We start from the raw sequence: 18,140 nt of genomic DNA, 5'->3' as shown, positions 1-18,140 counted from the left end.
TAACCCCTTGCCTCACTTATGCAAAGATCCCAGAGGAAGTCCACAGCCTTCAACTCAACACTTCTAGGTTATTTTCTACAATTGAGTGACCACCAAGATCCAACTCACAATTCCTTCTAGAAAAGACCACAAGTGCAAGTTGCTCTACCTAGGACAACCTCTGAAAGCTCAGCACAAGAACTTTACTCACTTACCTTGTTTCCTTGCGGAGGTGAGGAAAACCTTCACAAACCTTCCCGGGACATCCACAAGATCTTTGGAAGCTCACGGGTGACACCTAACCGTCTAGGAGAAGATCTCCAAGAGTAATAAGCTCAAGTGACAGCCCACAAGGTATCCAAAGTGCTCAATCAAACCTAATCTTCAAGCCATCTCCAAAACACTCCTACACTCTCATCTATTCTCTCAATCTCTCAAGATAGGCTCTAGATTTGAGTGGAGGAAGCAAAGGGAGCTTAGGAGAGGCTAGAAAACCCTAGAACATGAAAGAACTGAAGTGGAATGGCCAAAGAATGAGCTGGGGTCGACTTGGCTATATATAACGGCTAGGTGACGTCATCTAGCCGTTACTCACAGATTTGAACTAGAGGGTTACCAGGAGGTTCCGGGTAAAAATGTCAGGAACTTCCGGGCAGCACTTAGGAAAATTCTCGCTATACCTCGGTGCCCGGAAGTTCCGGCCAGAACCTCCGGGTAGGCCTCTCTGTCCCGGGGAGAAAATCATTTTTCAAAAATGATTCCAAAAATCTTTTGACTCATGGATATGACTAAGAGCACTTTGTATACCCTAGAACCACACTTGAAACCCCTCTTAATAGTACGGTTTTTCCTAAACTCAATTTTGAAAGTGTAAAACCTAGTCTAACCACTTTCGGTCCTTCTCGCATGAAGATCATTCAAATTAGGGGGTCTCCATGTATTCTTAGCCATCACAACATACTTTGGGACTAAACTCCTGTGTATAAAACTTGATAAACACGTTAGTCCCCTTTAACCAACTTGTCATTAATCACCAAAACCCACTAGGGGATTTAAGTGCATCTTCAATCTCCCCCTTTTTGGTGATTGATGACAATATGGTTAAAGCACACAAAAAGATAATAGAATTTTAAATTTGGAATGATTTGAGAAGTGTGAAGCTCCCCCTAAAGATATGCATATAAAGAAATGATATGAAATCAATATGCATAACATGAAGGAAAGCACAAGAGAGACTTCACACAACACTTATCAAATAAGAGATGCAGATGTAAATGCTTGAATGATGAGTGATGCAAATAAAATGACTAGATGACATGGCAATCACTCAAAAAGATAAAAGAACACTACATCACAACAAAATGCAACAACCATATGAGATAACTGACTGACATAAAAAATAATAAAGCATCTAACAGTCATTACATCCAACCATAATAGAATACGATTACATGTCCATATAGAAAGTAGTGATAGAGGGGAAATCTGCCTGGCCGGAACCTCCGGGTCACAAGAGCCGGAACTTCCGGCCAAATGACCAGACAGCAGTCAGGGCAGCAAAAAAAGATTCAAATGACCCCCTTCACGTCACAATTTCTCCTCCTTTGGCATCAAGGCACCAAAAAGCGAGAAACCATGAAGAGAAGAAGAGGATCACTCATCTCCATCTCCATCAGAGGGAACAATCTCGGTATCACCGGAGAGATGAGACGTATCGGACTGTGCAGCGGAGTCGCCCTTATCAACATAAGTGGGAGCATCCTTAGCAGCTGCCTCGGTGATACCCTCATCATCATCATCATCATCATCATCATCATCATCTGAATGGGAAGATTCTTCATGGAAGTAGGTGGATGGACCTTCACCAGCAATGTTGCGGGCCGCCTCATAGGCCTCAAATGGATCAACATAGACCTCATCTGTAGAATCATCTGACACTTCTTTCCCAGCCTCTCTTCTATCTTCCTTCTGACGCCTTTCTATCTTCTTCACTTTCTTGGCAGTCTTAGCATACATGCAAAAAATTGCGTGAAGAGCCTTCTTGATGGGAGAAGAACTAGAGGAACTCTGTGGGGCACTAGAAGAAGGACCAGCTGAGGTAGAAGGAATGGATCTAGGCACCACTGGAGAAGAGGAAGATGGAGCACGAGGGCGAAAAGGATTGTGGCGCCCATCTTTGATGTAGAACACCTCGATAACAGTCTCGATCATCTTCATAATGTAAGGAGCATAGATGCAACCCTGCTTAGGCTCAAGGATGGTGTTAGCAATCTCATACCAAATAAACTTCATCACACTGAAGGGAGGCTGATTGTAGCGCATGTGGCTGAGAAGATGAGCATGCTTGGTTGGCAAAGCAGTGGCATCTCCAACCTTTGGAAGCAAGGACCAACGAAAGATGGAGTACAACACCTTGATCATGGGGAGGGGTGCTTCACTATGAATATTGGGCCTATTGAGATCCTCATCCTCCAAACCCAACATCTCAGCAAGCTGTGCCATGGAAATCTTGTGCCTAACACCCTCAGTCAACCACTTCACACATGGAGTACCCTTCCTAGTAGTACCAAAGAATGCTGTCGCATAGAACTAGGCTCTTCTTCCTCATGTAGGCCCAATCAATCCACTTCATCTCAACCACTGGATTTTCTCTAGCCATAATCACTGAGTTATACCAATCCAACTGAGTGAAGGTCCTGAAGCGAGGATCCTGTGACTCCTCAGGCTGTGTCTCTGGATCAATCAAATGGTCTCTTCTACACTTGGCAAGCTGATGAAGATAGTTGGACTTGGCTCTACCAATGTGGTGCATGGGAGTGGTGTCAAATCCAAGAGACTTGTAGAGCCGAATGGGATTCTCACGAGATCCTACAGGGAAATTGTGAGATGCCCTTCCAGCCCCAGAACTGCGACCACTACCTCTCCCACGACCTCTTGCACTAGAAGCATCACTGCCTTGACCACCGTCAACATCCCGAATCTAAAGAGGACGGTTGCTGGACTGCCTTGTGAACCTGGGAGAAGTACGAGGACCACTGCCACTGCCTCCCTCAACCACTTTCTCTTTACCCAAACGACCTCGAGGGAACCGAATAGGAGGACTCTCATCACCGGACACATCCTGAGAGGCTTTCTGTCTTTTCTCACGAGACATAATGTTTACTGCAACAGGAATCAACAAATTGGAGTGCAGTAGTTAGGCAAAAATTGAGAGAATCAAGAATGGCAGGCTGGCTGGATAGCGCCCGGAGGTTCCGGGTGCAAGAACACCGGAACTTTCGGCCAGCAAAAAGAAGAACAGTGATCTCAAAAATAGCTAGTGCATGTGAACAAATCCTATAGATCGGTGATCTACAAGGTAGCAGAAACAAGACTATCCAAGTGGTTTTCTCCCTAGGTTCACAGATTTAGAGATCGGGCTAAAAACACAATGAACCGAGAGATGGAATCAAAAAGTGCTACCTTGAGAGATGAAACTGCGAATCAATCGCAGAGGGAAGCTCCCAGCCACCAATGTGGACGATTTCACGGAGAAAAAGCGAATTTGATTGGTGGAAAATGGAAATCGCCCCTAGGGTTACTGTAGGCGGCGGCAGGGATTGGAGTCGGGGAGGGAGAAGAATGAGGAGAGAGACTAGGGTTCTAACTCCCCCTGAGTATATATACTCCCCAACACCCGGAGGTTCCGGACAGGGAGGCCCAGAACTTCTGGCCTGACAGAAAATGGGCAGTCAGGCCCAAAAACAAGGTAAAGGGAAGGAATCAAACTGAGGAATGGAAAACTATGGACATGCAGAGGCTTATGATGTATATGACCAGCCAATCAATCAATCAATACAAAACAATGGTCAATATACATCATAAGGAGAAGATAAAAACCAAATTTCGCAATAAAAAGACACACAAAAATTTTCGCAAACTTTTTGACAAATGGGTTTTTGAGGATAGAGGGAATGTTTGAGCCTTGTTCCTGGTGTCAAGGCCAACTTCATATGAAGGAAGTGATCTCAAGGACACAAGGGCTCAAAATATATTTTTTTTTAATTTACATTTTAGTAACTCATGTTTGGCTATTGGTCAGCCAACCACCCATCACTTGATGTTCCGAGAATCCAATACATTTAGCTTACTCCTAAGCTCACAAAATCTCTTCTCATCTAGAGGCTTAGTAAAGATATCGGCTAATTGGCTCTCGGTACGCACATGGGTGAGGGTAATGTCTCCTCTGGTTTCATGATCTCTCAAAAAATGATGACGAATGTCTATGTGTTTGGTTCGAGAATGTTGCACGGGATTGTTGGCTATCTTGATTGCGCTCTCATTGTCACATAGGAGTGGGATTTTGGAGAAGGAGTAGCCATCATCCTTAAGTGTTTGCTTCATCTAAAGGAGTTGGGCGCAACACGAACCGACGGCAATGTACTCGGCTTCGGCGGTGGATAGGGCTATGGAATTTTGCTTTTTGGATGACCAAGACACAAAGGACCGTCCAAGAAATTGACAAGTCCCGGTGGTGCTTTTTCTATCAACCTTACACCCGGCGTAATCTGAATCGGAATAGCCCAAGAGCTCAAACCCACACCCCTTTGGATACCACAAGCCTAGGTTAGGAGTGTGAACTAAATATCTTAGAATCCTCTTGACGACAACCAAATGACACTCTTTAGGCTCCGCTTGAAAGCGAGCACGCATGCAAACACTAAGCATGATATCGGGATGAGATGCACATAAGTAAAGCAAGGATCCTATCATGGAGCGGTATACGTTTTGATCCACACATTTACCATTTTCATCAAGATCAAGGTGACCATTGGTAGGCATGGGAGTCTTGATGGGTTTGGCATCCTCCATCCCAAACTTCTTGAGAATGTCCTTCACGTACTTGGTTTGAGAGATGAAGGTACTATCTTGTGCTTGCTTGACTTGTAGCCTGAGGAAGAACGTTATCTCGCCCATCATAGACATCTCGAACCTCTTAGTCATAATACCACTAAATTCTTTACAAAAAGAGGCATTAGTAGAACCAAATATTATATCATCGACATAAATTTGGCAAATGAATAAATCCTTTTTAAACTTTTTAGTGAAGAGAGTAGTGTCCGCCTTTCCAATTTCAAAACCATTTTTCAAAAGAAAATCTCGGAGACATTCATACCAAGCTCTCGGGGCTTGTTTGAGTCCGTAGAGCGCTTTGTGGAGCTTGTACACATGGTGTGGAAATTTGGGATCCTCGAATCCGGGTGGTTGCTCCACGAAGACTAACTCCGAGATGGGTCCATTGAGAAAGGCGCTCTTAACATCCATTTTATATAACCTGAAATCATGGTGAGCGACATAGGCTAAAAGGATACGAATTGACTCAAGGCAGGCAACGGGTGCGAAGGTTTCACCGAAATCGAGACCCTCGACTTGGGTGAACCCTTGCACAACTAACCGGGCTTTGTTCCTTACTACCATTCCATGTTCATCTTGCTTATTGCGGAAGATCCACTTGATGCCGATGACATTTTGGTCGGGTCTCTCCACCAATATCCATACTTGGTTGCGAGTGAAGTTATTCAACTCCTCTTGCATAGCCATCACTCAATCCGAATCACCAAGTGCATCTTCAACCCTGGTTGGTTTCAAAGAAGAGACAAACGAATAGTGTTGACAAAAGTTAGCGACATGAGAACGAGTGGTTACCCCCTTTCTTATGTCACCAAGTATGTTGTCGACGGGATGATATCTTTGGACAGTGTGATGTATCTTTGGATGGTGCACCGAGGAGACTTGAGCCTGATTAGGATGCTTTACAGTGCCCTTGGCATCAATCCCATCCACTTGTGCCGTAGGCACTCCTTGACTGTCCTTTGCCCGGAACATCCTGGCAGATGGACCCGGAACTTCCTGGCCTGGAGTGGTCCGGAGGTTCCGGTCATTTGGTCCCGGAACTTCTGGGTCAACTGACACTTGTCTTGTTGTAGGGCTATTGGATGTCGATGACGGAGGTTGATCCCTATCTTCTTGGTCATCCTGCATCTCGACTGGTCGTATGTCTCCAATAGCCTTAGTACCAATTGCTTTGCTAGGATCCGCATCATCTACAATATGTACAACAACTTGCTCTCCTTGGGAGTCATTAGATTCATCAAATGTCACATCCCTTGTAACTTCAACAATACCGGAGGTTTTGTTGAAGACACGGTAGGCATATGTATTTGACTCATAGCCAAGTAAGAATCCCTCATCCACCTTAGGTGAGAACTTAGATGAATGAGGCTTCTTACTCAAAATGAAGCATTTACTCCCAAAGACACAAAAATAGGAGACATTTGGCTTTTTACCGCTCAAGAGCTCATATGAAGTTTTGTTTAGAAGCTTGTGGAGGTAGAGGCGGTTGATGGCATGGCATGCGGTGTTCACGGCCTCCGCCCAAAAGATATCCGAAGTCTTATACTCATCAAGCATCGCTCTTGCGGCTTCAATAAGAGTTCGGTTCTTCCTCTCAACGATGCCATTTTGAGGAGGATCATAAGGGGCAGAGAACTCGTGCTTGATTCCCTCTTCATCAAGGAATTCCTCTACTTGAGTGTTCTTGAATTCTCCTCCATTGTCACTTCGCACCCTCTTGATAGTGAAATCATAAAGATTTTGGGCTTGCTTGGCGAAGTGCTTGAAGACATCTTGTGCTTCACTCTTGTCATGGAGAAAATACACCCAAGTGAAGCGGGAAAAATCATCAACAATGACAAAACCATACTTGTTACCTCCAATACTTATGTAGGCCACAGGCCCGAATAGATCCATACGAAAAAGCTCAAGAGGGCGTGTTGTAGTCATGATGTTCTTGATAGGATGTGGATTCCCAACTTGTTTCCCGGCTTGGCAAGCACTACACAAACGATCTTTCTCAAATGTGACATTAGTGAGCCTGAGGATGTGTTCCCCCTTTAGAAGGGTTGCCAAATTCCGCATTCCAACATGGGCTAGTCTAAGATGCCGTAGCTAACCCATGGAGGATTTAGCAATTAAACAAGCTTCCGGATTCACTCTATCCACATCAAAATCGACAAGATAGAGATCACCCTTCAACTTGCCTTTGAATGCAACGGAAGAGTCATCCCTCCTAAAGACGGTTACATCCTCGTCGGTAAACAAGCAATTGTAACCCAATTTACACAATTGAGAAACGGATAATAAACTGTAGCTTAATGAATTGACAAGAAGAACATTAGAGAGAGATTGATTATTGGAGATGGCAATTTTACCTAGGCCTTACCTTTCCTTTACCATCATCTCCAAAAACAATATTCTCACGAGATCCGTTCTCTTCATCAAGACTTGTAAACATACTCCTCTCTCCAATCATATGATTAGTGCAACCACTGTCCACAACCCAACTTGAACCACCGGAGGAGTACGCCTACAAAAGAAAAGTCAAGCTTGGGATTTAGGTACCCAAACTTGCCGAAGTTTGGGTCCTTTAATGTTAGTCACAAGTGCTTTGGGCACCCACACACAAGTGCGCTACTCATCATTGTAATCACCATTGAAGTAAGTAACCACTTTACCCTCAGGATTCTTGGTGATTACAAATGAATCATAGTAAAGACCTGCTAGCTGGAACCTCCTGGCATTGTGCCCAGAACTTCCGGTCAAGTGTTGTGAACGGCCATTGGCCCGGAATTTCCTGGCAAACCGGCCGGAACTTCCTGGCGGGAATTTTTGAAAGACAGAAACTCCCGCCTGGAAGTTTCTCCCGGTTTGTCCGGACGTTCCGGGTCCCTGACTGCTCACAAGACTAGTCTCCTCACTTTCTTGTGGTGCTTTTCCTTCTCTTACAAACATTAAGCATTGCTTTCCATTCACCACAACACGTTTAGACATAGGACTTTCATCAGAAAAGCCAAGCCCATGTCCATCTTTGTTGGGATTTGTGCTGATGGTCTTGTAGAGAGCGTCTTTGGAATGGTATGTCTTCATGGACCCATAGTTAACCAAAGTACCTAATCTCTCATTTTCCTTTTTAAGGGCCTCCATAGCTTCAAGGTTAGTGGCATAAGAACGCAAATCATGATTATAACATCTAGCACAACCAACACTTGCAGAAGGCATGGAAGTGATAGGAGTTTCTTTTAGAGATGAAGCACTTTTCCGAAGAGTGTCAATTTCTTCTTCAAGATTATTATGGTTTTTATTCAAAACCATAATTTCTTCTTGAAAAGTTTCATTCACACACTTCAAGCTAGTGATGGAGTCCTTAAGCAAAGTAATCTCATTTTGCAAAAGTTCAATCATCTCATTTTTCTTATCTAAATCATCTTCGAGAGCAAGGTTTCTCTTCTTTTCAAGAATGAGCAAGTCCTCTTGCTTCTCAAGAGATTTTTCCTTACACTCCAAAGCTTTCATTAATTTTGATAATTGTTGCATAGCCGGTTTGCTAAAGCTCTTAAACAATTCATCAAGTTCATTTTCACTATCCTCATCACTAGAGTCATCATTTTCATGAGTGGGCTTTAGATTAGGCATTACCTTACGCCCGTGGGCCATGAAGCACGAATGATGATAGGAGTCGTTGTCGTCATCGCTCAAGTTGTCAAAGAGACGCTCCGGAGTTGGTGAAGAGGACTTGATGGCGACGGTAGCCACACCACCATCTCCATCATTCTTGTCCTTTGTCTTGGGAGAGTCTTCATCTCCGGAGTACCACACTTCGGCCATGTGTGCCTCCACAACGTGAGCGCGATCAGGCTTTTTCTTGACAACCTTATGCTTGGCTTCATTGGTCTTGGGGCAATCCCCACAATTGAAGCATGCACGCTTGGATTGTCTCTTCCCCTTGTCATCATCCTTTCTTCCTTTCCCATAACCACTCTTGCGAAGAAAGCTCTTGAATCTCTTGACTATTAAGGCCATCTCCTCATCCTCACTTTCTTTACCACCTCTTGAGTCTTCCTCTTGTTTAGCTTTCAAAGCCACCTCTTGATTCTTGATCATGGCGGCATTCTTCACCATTTGCCTCAACTCACGGGCCTCCTCTTCAAGCATCTCATGAGAAACAATCCTCCCAAGTATGTCACTTGGGGTAAGCTTCTTGTAATCATTTTTCTCCCGAATCATTGACACAAGAACTGGATTTCTTGGACCAAAGGCTCGAAGAAGTCTCTTGACAATGAAATGATCTGTCATATCTTCACTCCCAAGACCTCTTATCTTGTTGACTACGATCATCATCCTATCATACATTTCTTGTGGAGTCTCCTTATCATCCATGACGAATCTTCCAAGTCGTCATTCCAACAATTCAATCTTGGACAAACGAACGGCGGGAGAGCCCTCATGAGCCAATTGCAAAGTATCCCATATCTCCTTAGCTTCTTCAAGTCCATCAACTTTGTTGAACTCCTCCGGACTCAAAGCAGAGAGAATTGCATTGGCGGCTTGTGCATTGCGGTGTATAGCTTGCTCTTTCTCCGTGGTTAGCTCAATATCTTCATTTGGAGCACCAACACCTGTACACACAACCTTCCAAATGCTAGGATGCAAAGAGATTAAATGTAACTTCATCTTGTGCTTCCAAGCGGCATAATGTGTCCCATCAAATGGAGGAGCACGCCCGGAAGGCACAGAGACAAAGTTATGTGAGGGAATGGTAATTTTACTGTAATCAAAAGGTATAGTGACTCCCTTAGATGCAGGTGTTCCCTTGCTTGTCGCTCCATCTTCATTTCCATTACTCGCGTCATCTCCCCCTACGTCCGACATCTTGGATCTCTCCAAGCGGTGAAGCTTGAATTAGGAGCACTAGGCTCTGATACCAATTGAACAGGCAGAGATGTGGCCTAGAGGGGGGGTGAATAGGCGTTCCTGAAAACTTCTTCAAAAACAAACGCAGCGGTCAAATTTACCAGGGCCCGAAACTTCCTGGTGATGAACACCGGAACTTCTAGGCAGTGATGAGTAGCCCGGAACTTCCGGAGTTCTTGAGCCAGGAACTTCCGGGCAATAGAGAATATCAAAATCACCGAGTAAAATGAGTTTCTAGCTAAGCAATAACAAGCACAGAGATTCACAGAATACAGTTCACAAGATACTAGTAGGCACAATCACAGAACATGCACAATAGAGACAAAGGAGATTTTTTCCCGAAGTTCGGATCACACGAATCCTACTCTCCATTGAGGTGCTCCAAAGAGCCGGGTCTCGATTAACCCCTTGCCTCACTTATGCAAAGATCCCAGAGGAAGTCCACAGCCTTCAACTCAATACTTCTAGGTCATTTTCTAGAATTGAGTGACCACCAAGATCTAACTCACAATTCCTTCTAGAAAAGACCACAAGTGCAAGTTGCTCTACCTAGGACAACCTCTGAAAGCTCAGCACAAGAACTTTACTCACTTACCTCGTTTCCTTGCGGAGGTGAGGAAAACCTTTACAAACCTTCCCGGGACATCCACAAGATCTTTGGAAGCTCATGAGCGACACCTAACCGTCTAGGAGAAGATCTCAAAGAGTAATAAGCCCAAGTGACAGCCCACAAGGTATCCAAAGTGCTCAATCAAACCTAATCTTCAAGCCATCTCCACAACACACCTACACTCTCATCTATTCTCTCAATCTCTCAAGATAGGCTCTAGATTTGAGTGGAGGAAGCAAAGGGAGCTTAGGAGAGGCTAGAAAACCCTAGAACATGAAAGAACTGAAGTGGAATGGCCAAAGAATGAGCTGGGGTCGAGTTGGCTATATATAACGGCTAGGTGATGTCATCTAGCCGTTACTCACAGATTTGAACTGGAGGGTTGCCAGGAGGTTCCGGGTAAAAGTGCCAGGAACTTCCGGGCAGCGCTTAGGAAAATTCTCGCTATACCTCGGTGCCCGGAAGTTCCGGCCAGAACATACGGGTAGGCCTCTCTATCCCGGGGAGAAAATCATTTTTCAAAAATGATTCCAAAAATCTTTTGACTCATGGATATGACTAAGAGCACTTTGTATACCCTAGAACCACACTTGAAACCCCTCTTAATAGTACGGTTTTTCCTAAACTCAATTTTGAAAGTGTAAAACCTAGTCTAACCACTTTCGGTCCTTCTCGCATGAAGATCTTTCAAATTAGGGGGTCTCCATGTATTCTTAGCCATCACAACATACTTTGGGACTAAACTCCTGTGTATAAAACTTGATAAACACATTAGTTCCCTTTAACCACCTTGTCATTAATCACCAAAACCCACTAGGGGATTTAAGTGCATCTTCAGGGAGATGGGGAGAGAGGAGGAAGAAGAGGACGCCGTCAAACCCGTCGCTGTCATCGTCGTCGTCGTCTTCAGCGGCGGCGGGAGAGGAAGTAGAGGGAGAAGTCGGCTACCGCAACCCTTTCTCGCCGGCCGCCGACTACACGGACGCGCCGCTCCAACCCTCCCTCCGGCCGGCGCCTGCACGCGGCTCCTTTCTCTCCCGCCGCCTCCCGCACATGCGCCACTCCTCTCCTCCCTCCGGCCGGCGCCCACGCGCCGTTTCTTTCCCAGTGGCCGCCAGTGAGATGAGGAGAGGGGAAATAGGGGGGAGAGGAGGAAGAAGAGGAGGGGACTGAGGATGACATGTGGGGCCCACGTGGGTCCCACCTTTTTAATTAATTTTGTGTGTGAAACTGACATGTGGGTCCCACGGGTTTTATTATTTTTCCGGATCGAATTGCCACGTAAGCGCCACGTTAGTGCCACGTAAGAGGAAGACCGAGTCAAAATAGCCACATCAGCCAAAACCGCCATCTAAACTGCTGTGGGACCTTATCTGCACTGGTTTTGATAGTTGAGGGACCCGTTGTATCTGGTTTAGGGTTCAAGGACGAAAATCGGATTTGTTGACAAGTAAAGGGACCTCAGATGAACTTATTCCCTCAACGGTCACAGGTGGAAGCCCAATAGAAGTAAATCCCATATGCGGTATATGATTCATTCAGCCCACATGCTTGGCAAGAATCCTAATTCGTGCGCGGGCGCCGGCAGCGTGCACTCCCGGCCTACACGGCCCACGCATCGCGCGCACGCGATTTTTTTTCGCTAACCTACCGTCGTTTTTCTTTTTTTCTTGTTTTGCTTTCTTCGCAGTTTGATGCCGTATGAGTAGGAGAAAAAATCGTAATTAGTTTTACTAGTGATTAGTTTCCTATTTTTTTTTACTAGTGATTAGTTTACTAGTAATTTTTAAATCTGAACTTAAAAATTTCTAAATTTGGACTTGAAAGTTTTTAAATCTCGAGTTCAAGGTTTTTAAATCTTGAGTTAAAATTTTCAAATCTCAAGTTGAAAGTTTTCAAATCTGGACTTGAAAGTTTTCGAATCTTGAGTTGAAAGTTTTCAAATCTTGAGTTAAAAATTTTCAAATCTCAAGTTGAAAGTTTTCAAAATTTTCAAATCTGGACTTTAAAGTTTTCAAATCTCGAGTTGAAAGTTTTCAAATCTCGAGTTGAAAATTTTCAAATTTCAAGATGAAAGTTTTCAAAATTTTCAAATCTGGACTTGAAAGTTTTCGAATCTCGAGTTGAAAGTTTTCGAATTTGAGTTGAAAGTTTTCAAAATTTGACTTTAAAATTTAAATCTTAAGTCAAAAGTTTTCAAATCTAACTGAAAATTTTTTCAATCTACTGTCATTAGCGTTAACTAACGGAGTTAGTTACGCGGAAGTGCGTGCCGCTGGCGCGCACGTGCCAGCTAGCTTTCCCCCATGCTTGGCACCATAGTTATTAAGACCGGACCAGGCACTCGGTTCACTGGTTTATTGGTTCGACCGGTCAAACTGCTGGTTTAAAGAGGTTCAAATAAATGTGTGTTACAATCCTAGAACATCGTTACATAGCCCGGTGGTTGAGACCTTCCGTGGGAACAAGGAGGTCTTGGGTTTGATCCCTCAGTTCAACAGTTTTTTTCCTAGTTTCTCTAACTCCATGTGGGTGGCCTTTCCCGTGGCGGATCCAATGGCGTCGGCGGCGGTAGCGGGCGGGGCGACATCGACGGTTGTGTGGAGCGGCGGTGGTAGTGGGTGGGGCGGCGGCGGCGCCCTCTCCCACGGCGGATCCGACGGCGGCGGCGGTGGCAGGTAGGGCGGCATCGGCGGAGTCTCCTGTAGTGGATCCGGCGGCGGCGGCGTCGATGTGAGTTGCGTTCTTGTGAGATGTGTTCTTTGAGATGCGTTCTGTGAGATGCGTTGATATTGATTCTTGTTGTTGTTCATGTGAGATGCGTTCTTGTTCATGTAGGAGTTCATTTGTTGCTATAAGAATTGATGTGAAATATGTTGATGTGTCGACATGAGTTGATGTGAGATTTATTCATCATGTGTTGTTCTTATTCATCTATTGATGTGAGTTGACGTGGGATCTGTTCATCATTTTTTGTTTTTTCATGTGGGAGCTCATCGACTCGAAGTATTGGCTCGAGCCAGTTTCCTTTTTTTTTGGCTCGTCGATTCCACATTAGTGCTGGTTTTTAAAACGATATTGCTGTCGGCGCACTAATTAATGCCGCCTTCAGTTGCCGGTTGAAAAAACCGGCAACAACGAGGGTTTCCTGACTGGCACATTTGATGTCTTGTATAGTAGTGAATGTGGCAATCTTAGATAAGTTGTAGGAGCAAACCAAACAGCACCTACACAGTCGTGCATTGTCTTGCTCATATGACAAAAACAGATACATCATACATGCAGGGTTCTTGGTATATACTTCTACTCCGTATGAGGAAACAAAGGGGTGAAAATGCAACTGGAATTTTTGGACTAGTGTTATATTAAAAGCTTCGGTCTTCCAGCTCAAGTGATGATTGCTGATTCATTAGTTCGTTGAAGGAATCTGTCGACCAAATCTTCGATGTACTAACAAGTACTCCCTCCGTTTCAAAATGTTTGACACTGTTGACTTTTTAATACATGTTTAACCGTTCGTCTTATTCAAAATATTTTATAAAATATGTAAAACTATATGCAAACATGAAAGTATATTTAATTAACAATGAATCAAATGATAGGAAAAGAATTAATAATTACTTGATTTTTTTTAATAAGATAAATAGTTAAATATGTGCTAAAAAGTCAACGGTATCAAAATTTAGAAACGGAGAAACGGAGGGAGTATACTCCATACTCAGGGCCGCATACAAGGTAAGCAAGTTGCTGCCCTGCAAACAAGATTATGATTTGTAGGCTTCAGAACGCAGCAGGCGACTCTCATGAGTTGACCCAGCTGGCAGTAAGTCGTCGAGCATCCTGTCTATCGCCTTCTTTCCAAAATATAATCATGTCTAATATTTAAAATTTGTATGAAAATATAAATACTTATACCATTATTTATTTAGAGTATTATTAATTTGTCCCATCAACCATTACCTCCCATTTATTTTTTTTCACATTATTCCCAACCATTCCTCATTTAACAAGGACATCAAAGTTTTTTTCCTCTCCTCAAGATTAATCTCTGGCAAAAAAATTATCTAGAATTATAATATTTTTGAACAAATTGTGTATATTATAGAGAGGTTTGCAAATATGTAATGTCAATGATTTTTCCACATGAGTAATCAACAAAAGTTCTCGTAAATATATGACCTCTGTAAAAAGAAGACATCGCCTGAGGGTTAATTTTGTTTGTTATTCCATTGAACCGTTCCAGGTCCAGCATGCTTCACATTAGGCCTTGTTCACTTAATCCTTCAATCTCTCTCTTTTGGAGATTAAAAAGCCTTAATGATTTGAGTGCATGCCTTACCTATGATGTTTCTATTTTGGGTTGAACATCGTAATAAGTAATCAATCAGCTGCTGTGATCATTCATTAATAGCTAGCTAGTACAATGGTTGAGTTCATATTAATATGGTCAATTGGTTCCATACAGTTGGCCATTTGTAATTTCATTTTGAAGATGACGATTCCTCCATGCCAAAATATATATCATCTCCACTACTTTACATAAGCTCTGACTTTTTTTAATAATAAATAAAAATCTGACCTCTATATTTGTGTGTGTCTATATATATATATATATATACAGCCAAAAATAAGCTCTGACTTGTACGACCAGAGTAGACTTATACCATCAGAGCAAGTTTAATAGTAGAGCTAATGACTAGCTATAAACAGGGACGGATCTACAGTAATACCATCGGTGTCAGGTGACACCGATGACTTTTGGCAAAAGCTATACTTAAACCACCTATCCATATATTATAACACTATATTCTAAATATAATTAACATGCTATGACACCGATAGACACGTTGTGATACCAACGAACTAAATTTCTGGATCTGCTACTGGCTATAAATCAATATAAAAGTATCATCCGAGCGAGTTGTATAGATGACTTGTAGTCAACCATCATCTCTCTCCTATATACTAGTATATAATATAGACACCCAGCTGATCAATAATTAACGTTGTTCGATACTAATAAAGATATTGGATGCTTTTTGGAAGCTCGGCGACCAATAACGTGTGATCTGATATAGCCAAAGTTTAATTTCTCATTAATCAAGTAGATTAATTACATAATATAGCTCAGCCGCGCCTGACCTTTTTGTTATACTAACGTTTGGAATTTCGTTATCAAGCTGATCCACATCGATCGGCCTCGTATGAATATGTCAGTGTATAAAGCACCATCCCATGACCAAGCCCCGCGCCATACTGAGCTGGCGAGAGCTGCGAGTACTTGAATTTCTCCAGGTAAGTGCATTTGCTTTATTGTTCGATCTCTAGTTACTGAACCAGATGAGATGATGATCAATTATATTCCTGATGATCTTGGGATGTTTTGGTCACGCCAATGGCGGAGTCAGAATTTTTTTTAAACATAGAACTCAATTAGTTGAATTTATATAATTTTGTCTTTATCTTCTAATTTTTGAAGTTTTAAAATGAAATTTCAATGCATATTTAGGATCAGGAGTAGGGCTGTAGCCCTAGCTGCCCTACTCCTGTATCCGCCCCTGGGTCACGCTATTTTATCATCTGAGTGACTTATTGCTATTTTAATATGGTCTCAAAATGTAATTAATCGTCGTGGCTACAATTAATACTGGTGAAAATTTTCATTCGGTATATATTTATGGTCCCTCCACTTCTGCTGGTAACAATTACTAGTGTTTGGAGATGTTGGATTGAGGAGGTACGGATTGTTTTGTCTAGCTAATCATTTGTTTACCTGGGAGCATAAAGTCGGATCGGATAACTAATAACATAATACTTGTTCTGTTTTATGTTTTATATTATAAGTCGTTTTAATTTTTATTTTATTTTATTTCGTAAAAAATACTATGTTTGTAGAAAAAATCGCAACATCAACAACATCAAAATAATTTTATCAAATCTAAGTTTGTTTTATGTTAGAAATGCTACAATGTTTTGACTAGTAAAAAATTAAAAATGTCTTATAATAAAAAAAATGCTGGAGTATTAATTAGCTAACTTAACGTGATAACTGATTGGTACTTAGGGCATCTTTATTTGGGATTAGGCTTTTAAGCCAAATTTTTGGCTTATATGTTTTGTAAGCAAGTGGCTTTGAAGAATTAAGTTTAATTGTAGAGTCGTACCCTCATTTTAAATAAGAAAAAAAAAAGCTCTCCAATCTAAATTTTTGGCTTAACAGTATATAAGAGTGGGTTTTTTTGCTTTAAAAAAGCCAAATAGAAAAATTGCTCGTTTGTTTAGGCTTAGATATTTTTGCTCATAAGCTAGCTTATAAACATGGCCTAACAAGATTGGCAGCAAATTAAGGAGGGGGTGGCGTGGTTGTGGGTGGAACCATCCAATTGGGATCGAGTTGGGACGATCGGAGGATAAAGATGTGATTAGGAGCCTCTTGCGCTCCTGCTTACAGAGCTTGGGTCGTATTGTTGAACTCGTGCCCTATACATACCAGCTGATGTTGGTGTCTTGCGTTGGTAGAATGACTTCAGCGACCATGGAGAACTCTGAGCACAGGATATGGACTTGAGAACAGAGGAAAGTATAGGGGAACTCGAAATTGAGAGGATGATTCCGTCCATATATAATATCAAGAGGCTTTCTACGTACCGTGTTTTCGATCTACTGATAGTATAATTAACCTACGGCCTTTCATCTTTTTTTTAATCTAAGGGATCAAATTGATTTAATGATAGTAGAAACGTTTTTGGGTATAATAGTATATATAGAGAAGTGAGTGTGCAGAAGGCCGGATATATAAATTTGTAAACATGCGTTGTACTTTTAGTTGTGCTGAGAGTTTGGCCGATCGAGCAGAGTGTCCTGGACACGAACGGCGAGCAGACGACGGCATGGAGTTGAGGGCGGCTAAGTCTTCCGATGTGTCTCGCCGGCCGGTGGGTACGGTGGCACGCATAGAAGGGAGGCGGAGGCTGTGATCCATGACTTGGCGAGACTGCGTCACGCTCGGCTAGGGCTGCCGTCGGGAAGAGATCGATGAAGTTCCTACCGATAGATGCGCAGACCGTTGCCTGATTGGTTGGCGCGCGTTCCGCATGCTGCGTAGTCATCCCAGTAGTAAGGGCGTTTACAGTGCGCCGATATGGCGTTCAGCCTCACTCCCACGAACCGAATATTCGTGTCCACGTACTCAAACCGTTCGGCCTCCTCAGGTTCGCGTAGCCATCTTTGGCTACAAGTTCCTCGTCAGTTTTGCGCAGGTGGGCCCACACTCTGCGACACGTGACGCCGACGCTGCCCTCCTCACTTCCACCGCCCGACGCCGCCAAATAGAGGAGAGCATCGCCGGAGAGGACAAGCCCCCATGCGATGCCCCCACACACCCCATGCAAGGGGGCGGCGGTCGTCGCCGGCGAGTCCACTACCCGAGCTCGACGGGGCGGCGTTAGCAGCCTGGGAGAGACGAAGATAGCGAGAACGGATCTGGCAAGCTCAGCGGCGCTGCCGTCCGAGGGCGGATATGGCAAGCTCGGCGGCGCCGCCATCGTCATCCACCGGAGAGGAGAGGGAGAGGGAGAAGGCCCGTGCCTAGCGCCGACATCGTCATCCACCGGCCCGCTGCTCCTAGCCGCCCCGCCGCTCGGGGGTGGGGGGGAGGGGGTGGTGCGCCGCTGCTAGGGTGTAAATGCAGACGGGAGTAAATGAATCTCAAAATTAAGCACGGAGTTAGTAAAAAAAGTACTCCCTCCGTCTTAGAATATAA

General features: G+C 43.6%; 1 protein-coding gene across 1 annotated transcript; it reads right to left on the bottom strand.

Moving 5' to 3' along the window:
• Window positions 1-1,632: 1,632 nt before the first annotated feature.
• Window positions 1,633-9,234, bottom strand: LOC136354218 (uncharacterized). Its single transcript, XM_066305905.1, has 7 exons — window positions 7,525-9,234; window positions 7,241-7,384; window positions 5,577-6,966; window positions 4,764-4,976; window positions 3,007-3,141; window positions 2,655-2,847; window positions 1,633-2,536 (listed from the first exon to the last, which is right to left on the bottom strand). The coding sequence occupies exons 1-7, from the start codon at window positions 9,232-9,234 to the stop codon at window positions 1,633-1,635; spliced, it is 4,689 nt and encodes a 1,562-aa protein (XP_066162002.1).
• Between the last annotated feature and the right edge of the window lie 8,906 nt (window positions 9,235-18,140).

The sequence above is a fragment of the Oryza sativa genome, chromosome 11, assembly GCF_034140825.1.
Source record: "Oryza sativa Japonica Group chromosome 11, ASM3414082v1".
NCBI lineage: Eukaryota > Viridiplantae > Streptophyta > Magnoliopsida > Poales > Poaceae > Oryza > Oryza sativa.
This window is presented reverse-complemented; position numbering and strand designations above follow the sequence as displayed.